Here is a 12,743-nt window from a genome sequence, read left to right as displayed (position 1 = left end):
GGTTCAAGAGATGCCAAACAGTTACGCAACAGCACAATATTGAATCGGTAAGCGATCCGTGTATGTATGCTTGTCCGCAACTAGGTCAAACATAACAATGTTTGCCTAGGTAGTGATTCTCATGGCTTTAAATGCACAGCAATAATGTGAAGAGGAGCGAAATAAAGTAGCTAGGGTAACCAATATTGATTACAATAGGAATATATCAAGCATCAACCAGACTGGAATTTGAAAAAAGGGTTCTCGTGTGGAGTCTACCCAGTGACACGCCATCGAAGCAATCTGGAACAACGGTTTCGTCCTCCTTTTTGGATTTTTTCTACTGGTACCTGCGTGGAGGACAAAATTCTTGAATTCGCGATGAAATGTCAATATGAGCAGTAAGTTTTCATATACTTGTAAATGCCCTATAATATAACCATTGATTAACCGCGACACCCTACTCCCAATTTTGTTTATTGCTCAATAATTAGATAAAATTAACGTCAGCTACATCAACGATAGCTATTCAATGGTTCTCTGGAGGTGTTCAAACGCTGGCTTGAATGTTCATGTGTTAATTGCTGCCCACCCTGCTAACATGAACGATGGTTAGTCGTAGTAGTCAAGAATATATTATGCTTCTGCCGTATGAAAATGTCTTTTTATTATCTTCACTCATGTTGGCCAATTATGATCGTATTTCTAACATTTAGGTTTCTTACTTCTGGACGACGAGGTAACGGATGTTGCTATTAAAAGCTCTTTTGCCGATATCTTTTCGTTCATTGGCAACAGTCTATCATGACTCGGAACAGCTGTTGATCGACACGCTACAAATTCGTATGGTGCATATGCTAATTCGCAAAGCAATTCAGTAAATACCCAAATGTTTTTTGCTATATAATCAGTACTACCTGTACTATCATGTGTGCAAGAACAACGATTACAGATATGGTCATTTTTTGTCACTGACAAAAAAAATCGTTCTTTATTTTGGCATAGTTGTTCCATTGCCATTGTTAAATATGCTGAATTCTACTACCGTGCCATTTCAATGGGCAACAAGCAGTCATCCGGGTCATCTCTGTCAACCTCGGCTGCTTTAGCTAGTTTGCTTCGATGCTGCTGTCGGTACTGTGTACTGTACACACCTGGTACTGAAGGTTTTGCAAGCACGGCCTCTCACGCGTCCTTTGCTGCCGACGAAATTTGGATTACCATCGAGAACCACACTGGCACCAATGGATCCTTTTCTGATCAATTTGACAGAGATGCTGGCCTTATGCAAGGCGTCAGCTATCCCACCTGATCCAATGGCGCATTTTTTACTGCTGCAAAGGCTAAACACGGTTCGCCTGATGCAAATTAATTTTAAGATACTACTCTAAACATTATATATATTAACATACTTGACCCAGTCAATCAGCTACATCATTTGCAGTAAAAGCAAACATGTTGTAAGCAGGCAGTATCATGCTGCAGGATCTTGTTTGGATCATTCTACTTACTTGAAAGTGTTAAATGAAAAGTTATAGCCATCCTTTTTACCACGTAGATCTAATATAAAGTAATCGGTGCAACCTTTTATACAACTACACCCAAGCATGCGCCATATCTTGATACAGCACAACATTCCTTCGTGAATGATTGCACAAGAGGAAAGAGTGGTTGCTTTGTTTTACTACTTCCTGGAGTTAGTGCTTCTAAGACGATGACAATGATTCACCCCATCTCAGGGCTAGTGGCTTCAGTAACTTCCTTCCTCTTTTCTTCTCCCCGTTCGTTCAGGTAGCGAGTTACAATCTAGTTTCATACTTATTCGACCTTTTTTTGTTGCGGTCCTGAAAAGAAAGAGAGGGACTGGGACTGGGACCGCGTGTTACTCTGAAAAAATATGCCTGAAGAAGCAAAGGCGGATACAAGTGAAAATTATCAGCAGATGGGGTGAGGGGCAGCAAGTCAATTAAGATACCGGAGTAGGCCACTGTAGGCCATGTCGCCTATTTGCAAGTTCCCGATCAAACTTCAACATCCAACGCTACAACTACCTATGCTTCCACCATCTCGTTCCAGCGTCCATCTTCTCTTTCTGATGCGTTTGATTAGTTTTTGTTTGTTTGCATTTAACCGCAAGTTTCTTTATTACTTGTACAAATCACTGAATTTTTTTGTTCAGATAGCCTTGTGATCCATTAACAGTTACTACTATACATAATACTAGCGGTCCTTCCTCGCTTCGCTCGGATGAATGAGCCTCTCCGCTTCGCTCCGTGTCATTCAACGGAAACGCGTCGCAAGGGGGTTCCCCCCTTGACCCCAAGTGGGGGGCAAGCCCCCCAAACCCCCCTGTCAAGCGAGGTTGGATCAATGTTTTGGTATTAGATGCTTATTGTCTGTTTTCAAAAACAAAAGCAAGATCATTGTGCAGTGCGAAGTAGTCTATCATAGAAAGTCGTCAAAGTTGGATACTTAACTATCTCCAGTTTAGAGTGCAATGCGAAAAGAAGTGTTGACAAAGATGATGTAGTGATATTGATAAAAAGAGAATAGGCGAGAAAAAAAGAAAATAGGCAATATAAAAAAAGAGAATAGGCGATGTAGAAAAAGAGAATGGGCGATGTAAAAATAGAGTAGGTGACAAAAAGAATTATAGAAGAACTTCGTGAAAAACAACATTTCTTGTGCTTTGGCCTTACTGACCCGCGATACGTGAGTTCTCAGGATCTATCATGATTCTGATGGATGAAGGGGTGCGGACGCGCGACATGGCTACATAGAGTAGACCATGCGTGAACGGAGGTTCAGGCAAGTAGAGGCCGACAGTGTTGAAAGTTTGACCCTGTGCCTTATTGATGGTCATAGCGAATGCCAGGCGAACAGGGAATTGGGTGCGTTTGAAGAGAATGGGCGAGCGTGTTTGCGATGGTGTGAGTGTTATGCGAGGGATTAAGACAATGTTGCCAGCATGAGGTCCAGTGGCTATTTCAGCTTCAAGTACATATCTTTGAAAAGAGCGTACAATCAGCCGTGTCCCGTTGCAGAGACCACTTTGGGTGTGCAAGTTTCTCAAAAGCATAATTGGGCAACCGACTTTGAGTTTTAGCAAGTGTGGTGGGAGGTCGGATGGATTCATGGAATTGAGCAGCTCTGGTGGGTATGTGATTTGATCCTCTGGATCATCCACAGTATCTGCGCTCGGGAATTCGTGGATAGTGCCTGGGAAATGGTCGAGTATCAGATCGTTGATTGCTGAAACGTCGACATTTTTTGGAGTTAGAATGGAGCGACTGATGAGGTAATCGCGATCCACGTGTGGTGCGTCAAGGCTGCCGTAAATGGCTTCGATGAGTGATTTAAGCACTGCTGTACGATCTGCGAGCGCGAAGCATTTGGTATCACTGGAAGGACCTATTACCATATACTTTACTGTGAGTACTACCGCTTAATAGTAAAAAACATGCAAAGTAGAAGAGAGGATACAATGTTGAGTACCTTGCAAAAGTCAACACCAAGGACCATAATTTTTCCGTCAAATGGAACATCGGCAAGCGCGGGATCGCCATGTCTCATGAGATTTTGGATACTCTTGTATACGTTGATACTTGTATTGATACTTGTATCCAGCGTGTTTAAAGCGATGACACTTCTCAGATGATGAAGGATTTGTAGTGAGCTTCATATCGTGTTTATAACGCTTATCCGCTTGAGTCTTTTCTCGATGCGATACCCGTCTACTCACATAGTCATACATTCATGTAGAACAAATTTCCTGATCTGGAGGAGCCACACATTTCGGCGCGTCATAAACGTGAGAGAGCAATCTGATTGGATAGATTGAACTGGCTCAAATGCCGTGTTCATTACTGCTATATAACCATGGCTTCTTCCGCTCCCGCTCAGAACCAGCAGACCAAATTGCCCCCTGAAAAGGACGCATCCCTTGGCGCATCAATTCACGCGCCTCAACCTGGAGAACCCAGGATGACATGGGCGCATATCGTTCAAAACAAGCGCGTCTCGCTCATGCATAATGTCGACGCCTCAGCACCTACAATGGACAACGATGGCTGGACCGTCCTGCAGTCGCAAGTATGGCGCAATGGACGCTTTACCGACTGCGTTCTCTTCGATATTTCGACCCGCCCCGAGCCCCTACATTCAGTCCTGCAAATGGCAGCGGCTCAATTCCCAGAAAATACAGGTGCCTTTACTCATCGCGAGGGATCTCGAAGAGTTTTACTCGAGATGTGTTTTGATCTTGACATGCCTTTACAGCGGGCTTTGAATTCGGGACTCGTTTTCGAAAAAGACAAAACACGCATTCGTGCCATCCGAGCTCTACCAACTGATGCCGACACTAAACGCCTTCGCCTCACGCATCTTCCTCCAGTACGATCTCACCTCTTATGTGAGGGTTTAAAAGAAAGCCTTGCGCCTTACGGCGGGTAATCGACTGTGGAGCCTTCCGTGAGCCCACCACCAACCTCTTCATGGGTAACGGCTATGCCGTCATCGACTGCACCAACCATCCGGAAGATGAACCTTTCGCCACTCTCCCCCATATCATCGCATGGAAAGGAGAATATAAATATGGATTCTACGCTACCTGGCATAAGATGCCTCAACATTGTACCTGGTGTCACCAACCTGGCCATCATCGCAGCGACTGCACCGAATACAAAATGAATCTAATGTGCTACAACTGCCGCCACGTGGGACATATAGCACGTGAATGCCCGCGCCGCATGACCGCCAATAATAATGAGGATACGAACAAGAGACGTAAAACATCAACAGGGAAGCAGCTGGTAACGACTACGGGGACAAAGGCATCCTCTACCGGCAAAGGCAAGGGTAACCGATCTTCAATGAAGAAAACCGCCACTTCCTCCCAGCAACAACCGCAAAGACATGGCTCTGAAACCAACAGTAACACCGAGGTTAGCAACAACGATGCCGGCGCCATAAAGACGACGATGAACAGCAAGTTGACGTCGCTACCAGCAGCGCATCAGACGACGACGACGAGAGACGACTTAATGACGACGATAGCACCATCAACGACAGCGCATCACATGACGACGGGAAGGATAAGGACGATCATGCATCGCACGACGATGAGAAGGATAAGGACGACCATGCATCGCACGACGACGGGAAGGATACGGACGACATTGCATCACACGAAGAAGGAAAGGATACGGAGGACCACGGGCCACCTACAGAGGAGCAACATCACCAAGATGAGAATGACACTTTGGATTCACAACAGATCAGTTCAGTTCTGTCCAACATTATCTCTACCATCGAGGGGACACTACGATGGTCGACGCCACTGCTGTTAGCGAAGACGTCGATTTCGATCTTCAAGACCTTCCTATGACAGAGGCAGCTCGGAAGTCTCTTCGTACTATGTCAGAAGCCAAGAAATTGCGAATCCAAAAAGCACTACTCGTTCAAGCAGCTAAATTGCCCGGTGTGTCGGCCCTGACCAGCCACAGTGCTTACGGTCGTATTCGCAAACCGTCAGCAAAAGCTCTAGATAACATCGCCAGTGGGCAAAAGCCAGCTGGGCGAGGTAACTCCACCAACGTTAAACATCAATGGATAGGAATTTTAATCTAAAATTCCTATCACTCAACTGCAACGGTCTTGCCAAGATCAGCCGACCGTCTGCACGCCAATCACTCATCCGCCACTTGCGGACCACACACCAACCTCACCTTGTGGCTATTCAAGAAAGTCATGCTGACCGCCTTGCTGATCCACAAACCTTCCACCACGAATTCTACGCCCCCAATAGTCTATGGACCCAACACGTCGGACTAGTCTCTTTATCTACTGCTATCAACCTTGAACAACTCGCCATCACACCAGACGAACGCGCTCTGCTCGTCAAAATTACACATTCCTCCGACGTTTTCGAACCTTTCTTCGTCTTGGTTCTTTATGCACCTGCCGACACTGCCATATCTCGTCGCAATTTCTACCGCTCTCTCCTCGAATCACCAGTACTTCAGCTACGCGACTCTGAATTTTGCACCAAGCTTATCATTGCTGGTGATTTCAACTACGACATTACCCGCGCACACTATACGCGCGAAGCACCATTCGAATGGCACGCCCTTTTGGATGAATCATTTTCCGACTGTATCACCAATCGTGACGAATGCTTGCCATTCCCGACCTTTAGGCGTGGCGCGACCACTCATTCTACGATTGACTACATTTATGCTGGCTCGCAATTCCGTGGGTCCACTCAAGACTCGACTGTATCCTACGTGAACCCTGCTTGGACCGATCATGCCGTACTTTCAACCACTTTCCGACTATCCTCCCCCACACATGGGAAAGGATATTGGCGGGGTAACCCATCTGTCACCTTCCACAAAGCTTTTCGTCAATCTCTTGCCAAAACTCTCACCACATTGCATCCGCAACTTGCAGCTTTGCCCACTACCCAAGACAAATGGGAACACCTCAAAGTCAGTGGTGACACGTCATATGCAAAATTACAGCCGTAACCACACACGTTGGCGCCAAAAACAACTGTGCACCTTACAGTCAAAACGAAATCGCTTCTTGCGACATCAACCTTCTCCCGCACTGCGTGCACAAATCCTACCGCCTTTGGAAAAACAAATTTCTGCGCTGCAACAGGAAGAGACTGACATCGCTGCCCTGCGCGCTGGCCAACGATGGCGCGAACACGGTGAAACGTCGGCGGGTTACCTGAAGCGCACTATTCGCCAACGCCAGGATGACCGTACGATCCACCAACTGCAACACCCCACCACGGGCACCATTTACACTGATATCAACGGTATGCAAGATGTTGCCACATCTTTCTATGAGCAACTATACACCCCAACAGACGTCTCAGATGCATCAATACAACACCTGTTGGATAACATTCCTACGGACGTGCATCTGACAAGTGACGACCATACAATCCTCACTGAGGATTTTGACATTGAAGACCTACGTTTGGCAGCCAAGCGTGCACCGAAGCAAAGCAGTCCAGGCCCAGATGGTTTGCCCTATGCTGTTTGGTATCTTGTTTTTCATCACCCTCTGTATGCAACGCTTGTCTGCGATGTGTACAATGACGCTTGCCAACATGCCCGGTATCCGCCCTCTTGGCAGGAAACTTGTGTCACCCTCCTGCCCAAAAAAGGCGACCTGTCTTCTCTTCGCAACTGGCGTCCTATTTCCCTTATCAACTGCGACGCCAAAATCTTCACTCGTCTGCTCAACGCCCGTGTTATTCAAGTTGCTCAACCATTGATAACACCTTTCCAAACTGGTTTCCTCCCTGGTCGTTTCATCGCCGATAACGGGATTTTAGTCCGGATGATGATGGATCAAGCGTCAGGACGGGACAACGATACCAACCTTGCTTTGCTATTGGACAACGAGAAAGCATATGACCTCATCGCGCCAGAATACCTCTCTCGTGTTTTGGAGCGTTTTGGCTTACCCTCCGCAACCATCGACAGTATTCGTTTACTTTTCTTTCGCACCAACATTCATATCAACGTCAACGGTCACATCAGCTCACCTTTCCAACAAAAAAGAGGCCTGCGCCAAGGTGACCCGCTCTCGCCAATATTGTTCAACCTAGCGATCGAACCACTACTACGCTCCGTGCTGGAGGATGAGGTTTTCTGTGGGGTTGACATTGCTCCTAGCAACCCTGGCGTCCATTTTCCTGCTCCACCTCCACCGCTCAAAATTTTGGCTTACGCGGACGATGTATGTGTCTTCCTAAGTCAAGATACTGACTTGGAGCGCCTACATCACCACCTTCACCACTATCAGCTGGCCTCCAATGCTCGTCTCAATGTGCATAAGACTCAAGCCGTATCTTTGTCCGGCAGGCCCCAACCGGAATGGAACCAAACACTCGCTCGCTATGGCTATCCAGCATGCCATGATCGATCGCATCCTGAAGCCGCCGTTTATTTGGGCTTCCCGTTAGCGACCTCAACAGCACAGCATCGTCTCTTCATGGATCGGCTTCTTATCAGTATACGCACGAGTTGTCAACTACATCAACAACGCCAGCTGTCAGTGCGGGGGCGCGCCACCATCCTCAACACATTGTTACTTTCTCGCTTATGGTATGTTTTGCGGTTGACTGGTGCACCTGCTGCGTCATTTTGGACCAAACTACAGACCATCATCTCCGGCTTCCTCTCTCACCGCATGTTTCCTCGCATTGCCCTCTCTCGCCAGCTACTACCAAGAGACCAAGGGGGTCTCCAGATCCTTGATCCACGCACACAACAACACGCTCTTCAATTACGCTGGATTCAGCCACTGATCAATTACCCAAACGGTGCTGCATCGTGTTCCCTGGTGGTCCCCTACATTGCTCACCATCTGCTGAGCATTGGATCAGAACTACCTGACCACCGTTTGCTGCTCGCATTCCCGGAAACACGCCCTCGTTCCCTACAACAACAACCTTCAGCAATCGCATCACTTATTCTTGCTTCAATCGATCGACTCCAACTAGCACCATCATCCATTTATATCCCACCAGCGCTTGTACTCTGTTTGCCTAGTCGCGCAATATGGGACCCCGGTGACAATGCCGAAGTCAAAGACCTGCTCCGTTCGCCAAGCCTCAAGAAACTGAAGGTATCGGATCTGTACGTCTTTGATGCTACTCCTGGTTTATTACGACGACGTCTGCCACAGGACGGCCCCATTCGCCACCCACGTGTCACTCGCCGGTTTTTCGAGGCCATGCAGCATGGCCGCATCATACTGAAATACTTCTTCAGTCGCCTTTGCCTACCTGCATCCCACCCGTTGGCCCAACATAACGGACAGCTCGGCACCACGGATGGTGACGTGATGCGTCCCCTTTTTACAGATCATCTCACGGATCAAGGACTCACCACCCGTAGTTTTCGTCGTCTTTGTTTGAACAATACTTGTGCAACACCACACCACCCGACACTCAATGCTAGTCGTTGGCGTCAATTTCGGCATAGTACGATGCACCATTCAGCCCGCAATGTCTGGTATCGCGCACTTCACAACACGCTTCCCACTGCCAGCCGTCTCCACAGTATTGTACCAGACTTCATGCCAAGCCCGCAATGCCAATTATGTTTAGGTTTCGTTGATACAACTCGTCATTTTCTCGTTGATTGCCCACTTCGGTGGGCCGTATGGAAGGAAGTCTGGGGCTTGGTTTTTTATGCTGAGCCTGATCCCACTCTCCTCCTCAACTTCATCATCAACCTGGACTGGCCCGTTGCCCCTGCGTCCACCACACAACTACGGACCATGGTCGTCCAATCCGTCCTTTTGGCATGCTGGCGTGTCTACTGGAGCTGGATCTTCGACCGCGTCCCTTATACTCACTCAACTGTGGTCTCACTGGCACTGAAGCTGCTTGCCCAGCTGCGCCACCCCAAGATCACTGCCATAGACTAATAAGTCCATTGTCACCCCTCTCCGCCCTCTTTTATTATTTTGTATATTCCTCTTTTTCTCTTATCTCCAACACACCTCTGCTTTGTACGTGTGACTTGGATTAATAAATTTTGGCCTACCGGCTCATACAAAAAAAAAAAAAACTAAAAACCGACGCAGGTCCCGCAGCGGCGAGCATGACACCGTCAGCCCCACGTAATATACCCACTGCAACACCTCCCGGCGCCTGTGCACCAGCGCCGCCGCCGCCAAACAGCGGCCGACGCATCTTTTCGCCTAGCATTACATCCATGAAAGAGATGTTTGACGTTTCTTATGCAGTGCAGCGAATCGCAGAAGAAAAACCACGGCGGAAGAAAAACCTGTCGTCCACAGACAATGCACGTGCCAAGTTCGTCAAAGCGCGCAACGCAGATGATGAGGAGGATACCAACAACGAGGACATGTTGCATCAACGACTGCGACAACAAAATATGAACAAGGCAGATTTACAACAACAAAATGGAGGAGAACAGACGTTACAGGAAGAAGAAATGGAAGAGGTCCGTGCACGGCTCGACAAAGCACTCGCTATCGAGACAGCAGCTCACAATTGGCACCACCGCCTTCACAAGAAAAAGCCAACAAATTACTGGCAAAAGCAACACAGCAGAAAAGGTCCAATAAACTGTTTGAGTTGAGCATTGACAATTCGACAATAATTGGACGACGGCGCAAGCCTACAAAAGCACCGGCAGAAGATAATTGTATTGACAATGACAGCCATACCACTACCACTACTCTTGATAATACTACTGTGGTATAGCAGAGTAACGGCTGGACTCTGAATACACGGAAATGAATTGTGAATAAAAGGAAGTAGGCGATTTACGGGCCTTATCATAGATATGCTATTACAGCTATTCTGATGAAAAATGGAAAGTGGGAGTTCAAAGGATCGGGAATGTTACGTCCGAAAGACCACTTAAGAGATTTCTTTATTATGAAGAAATATTGTAAAAGAAGAGGATAAGATATGAACTGAAGTGATATTGAATGAAAAGAGGGAGACTATCTATACTAATGGGTGTTCCTACGTTTCTAGTTAGACGATTATTAAGTTGCTACTGCTAATGCGATGAAAGCATTTGCTAATGTGGTGGAAGTATCTGCTAAAGCGGTAGAAGCCGTGCCACGCGACATTGGGGATTTACCCAATGAGAGTATGGGGAGATTGAATGTGGAGAGGCGAAAATTAGGTGTGCTGTGAAAAGTAATGACGTTTATTAAAAAAAGGTTCTGATTTGCACTACACTACCATCCACAACCAGTACTACTGCTAATACATACTTCTGCTACTGGCACGGACGCCCTGAACAACGTGATATCTCCCCATACAACTATACACCCTCCTACTCTTCCCCAAAGGTTAAACTCTTTACCACATTCCTATTCCTACTTTGTTTCAAACGCTTCATATACCATCATCACCATTGTATCATCTGACGTCAAACACTTTCGGACTTGTTCTTCCTTTCCTTTCCCAACTCATGTTCGCACAAGAATCTATATATAATTTCTTTTTGGTATTTAATCGTTTTTTGTTGTTGTTGCAAAATAGTTAGTAAAAGAGCATCTTGATTAAACACATGTGTGGAGATAGTGATGTGTCATCAACACAGATCAAGATCTAGCAAAAGAGCGTGTGATAGAGAAGATTAGGTGCTCTTTAATACCGTAAGGAGACGACAAGCAATTGACAGCTGCTATGATTTTTCGTTACGCGACGGTAGATCGATGAGGGAGCGTTTATCAGAATTTGAGGCTATAGCCTGCATCATTGTGTTGCATGAATTGCACAGGCTGACCCAACGGGAACGATTGGGCCACTTCGTCTTAATGCATGGCAACATGAATAACAACAAAAAAGTCTGGCAATTGTCATGATATAGTGAATAGAAACATCAACAGTTGTCCAAGTTTCAAGCTGACGCTCTACTGATTTTGTTATCTAATGGTTTCGTATTTAACATCAATGGTGTTATCTTGTGAACGAGACTAGCGGTAGGCCAGAAGCTGCACTCCATCATTATACACAAAGGGTATCAGCTTGTGGCCTGTCGGATTTATGATATTATAGTGTCACCTGATATGAGACTGTTCAATGGTTAGGCACATGACAACGCTGTTGTTTGGAAACGCAATTTTTGTTTCCTTGGTTCCTTCTCTTTTCGCTATTTCAAGCATGAACTCTTCAAGCGTGTCAAAGCTTAGCAACCTCAGCCAAAGCAATCGAGACACTAGCGAAGAAAGGATCTTTGCAAGTAAGCTATACGAAAAATGTTTGAATTTACTCCATCGTGCTTATCCAGCGTTTATAGGATTCAAAGATTATTTTGACGCAGAAAAGGAGGACAAGCCAAGTCTCCGTGGCTTTTCTCATTTCGACTTGTCTTTCTTCTGTTCTTGCTCTCCAAGTGACCCTTCCCAATTCAAAGCAGTATGGTCAAAAAGGTTCAAAACAGCCGTGCAACAGCACAATATTAGAGTGAGTGAACGATCAGCGTAAAACAGTCAGCTACCAGCTAACACAGCAACGGCAGCCAAAGCGCCGGTTGTCATAGTAAAAATGTGTAGGAGAAAAATCAAGATGGCCCGTATAGCTAATACTTATCACTATAGAATTATGCCAAGCACCAACCGGATTGGAGAACAATCCAAGCGCTTATTGACCTAAGAGTAATTTGAAGAGCAAAAAGAGCAAAAGAGGTTCGCAAAACATTGATCTAAAATTGTTGCAACTTGTTAGAAGGAGTCTCGTGTGGAGTCACCCAGTGACACGCCATCAAAGCAATCAGGAACAACGGTTTCGTCCTCGTTTTTGGACTTTGTCCGAAACCAACACCAGACGCTTAAAGGACCAAAGTGGATTCTTTCCACTGGTACCTGCGTGGAGGACAAAATTCTTGAATTTGCGATGAAATGTCAATATGAGCAGTAAGTTTTCAATACTTGTAAATGCCCCATATATAACGAAAACGACTTTTCATGTCTGATACCTAAGCTCTATATATAGTGCTTGTCATGCAATGATTATAGATGTGAATGATCCTTCTTGGTCTGAATACTTCACCGGTGATGAACTTGAAGAAATCAGCAATCACAATAATCCAGCACTACCAAAAGTGTCAGAGAAGGTCAAGAACCATCTCGACCTCTTCCGCACCTTCGACGCAAGCAAAAATCCCAATGGCAAGGTGAGACAACCTGGGAACTATCTAAGTACGTGATATCGACATACTGACGTACATACGTAATATCATTACAGA

At 46.1% G+C, this 12,743-nt stretch overlaps 3 protein-coding genes across 3 annotated transcripts; all 3 read left to right on the top strand.

Annotated features, from left to right (window-relative positions):
* Window positions 1–580: 580 nt before the first annotated feature.
* Window positions 581–1,291, top strand: BDB00DRAFT_866824 (uncharacterized protein; the record flags this gene model as incomplete). Its single annotated transcript, XM_053126271.1, has 4 exons — window positions 581–590; window positions 696–718; window positions 798–856; window positions 985–1,291. The coding sequence occupies 4 exons, from the start codon at window positions 581–583 to the stop codon at window positions 1,289–1,291; spliced, it is 399 nt and encodes a 132-aa protein (XP_052985601.1).
* An 8,276-nt stretch (window positions 1,292–9,567) lies between these two features.
* BDB00DRAFT_229950 (uncharacterized protein) lies at window positions 9,568–10,171 on the top strand. Its single transcript, XM_053116563.1, has one exon. It carries the CDS (start codon window positions 9,612–9,614, stop codon window positions 10,113–10,115), a length of 504 nt encoding a protein of 167 aa, XP_052985600.1. The 5' UTR covers window positions 9,568–9,611; the 3' UTR covers window positions 10,116–10,171.
* A 1,488-nt stretch (window positions 10,172–11,659) lies between these two features.
* BDB00DRAFT_783401 (uncharacterized protein) lies at window positions 11,660–12,704 on the top strand (the record flags this gene model as incomplete). The annotated part of the gene is made up of 5 exons (XM_053120376.1): window positions 11,660–11,738; window positions 11,787–11,962; window positions 12,097–12,153; window positions 12,224–12,411; window positions 12,491–12,704. The coding sequence occupies 5 exons, from the start codon at window positions 11,660–11,662 to the stop codon at window positions 12,702–12,704; spliced, it is 714 nt and encodes a 237-aa protein (XP_052985599.1).
* Between the last annotated feature and the right edge of the window lie 39 nt (window positions 12,705–12,743).

This window comes from Zychaea mexicana, assembly GCF_025766255.1.
Source record: "Zychaea mexicana strain RSA 1403 chromosome Unknown BDB00scaffold_2, whole genome shotgun sequence".
Lineage (NCBI taxonomy): Eukaryota > Fungi > Mucoromycota > Mucoromycetes > Mucorales > Lichtheimiaceae > Zychaea > Zychaea mexicana.
The sequence above is the reverse complement of the archived record's forward strand: the minus strand, read 5'-3'. Positions and strand labels throughout refer to the sequence as shown.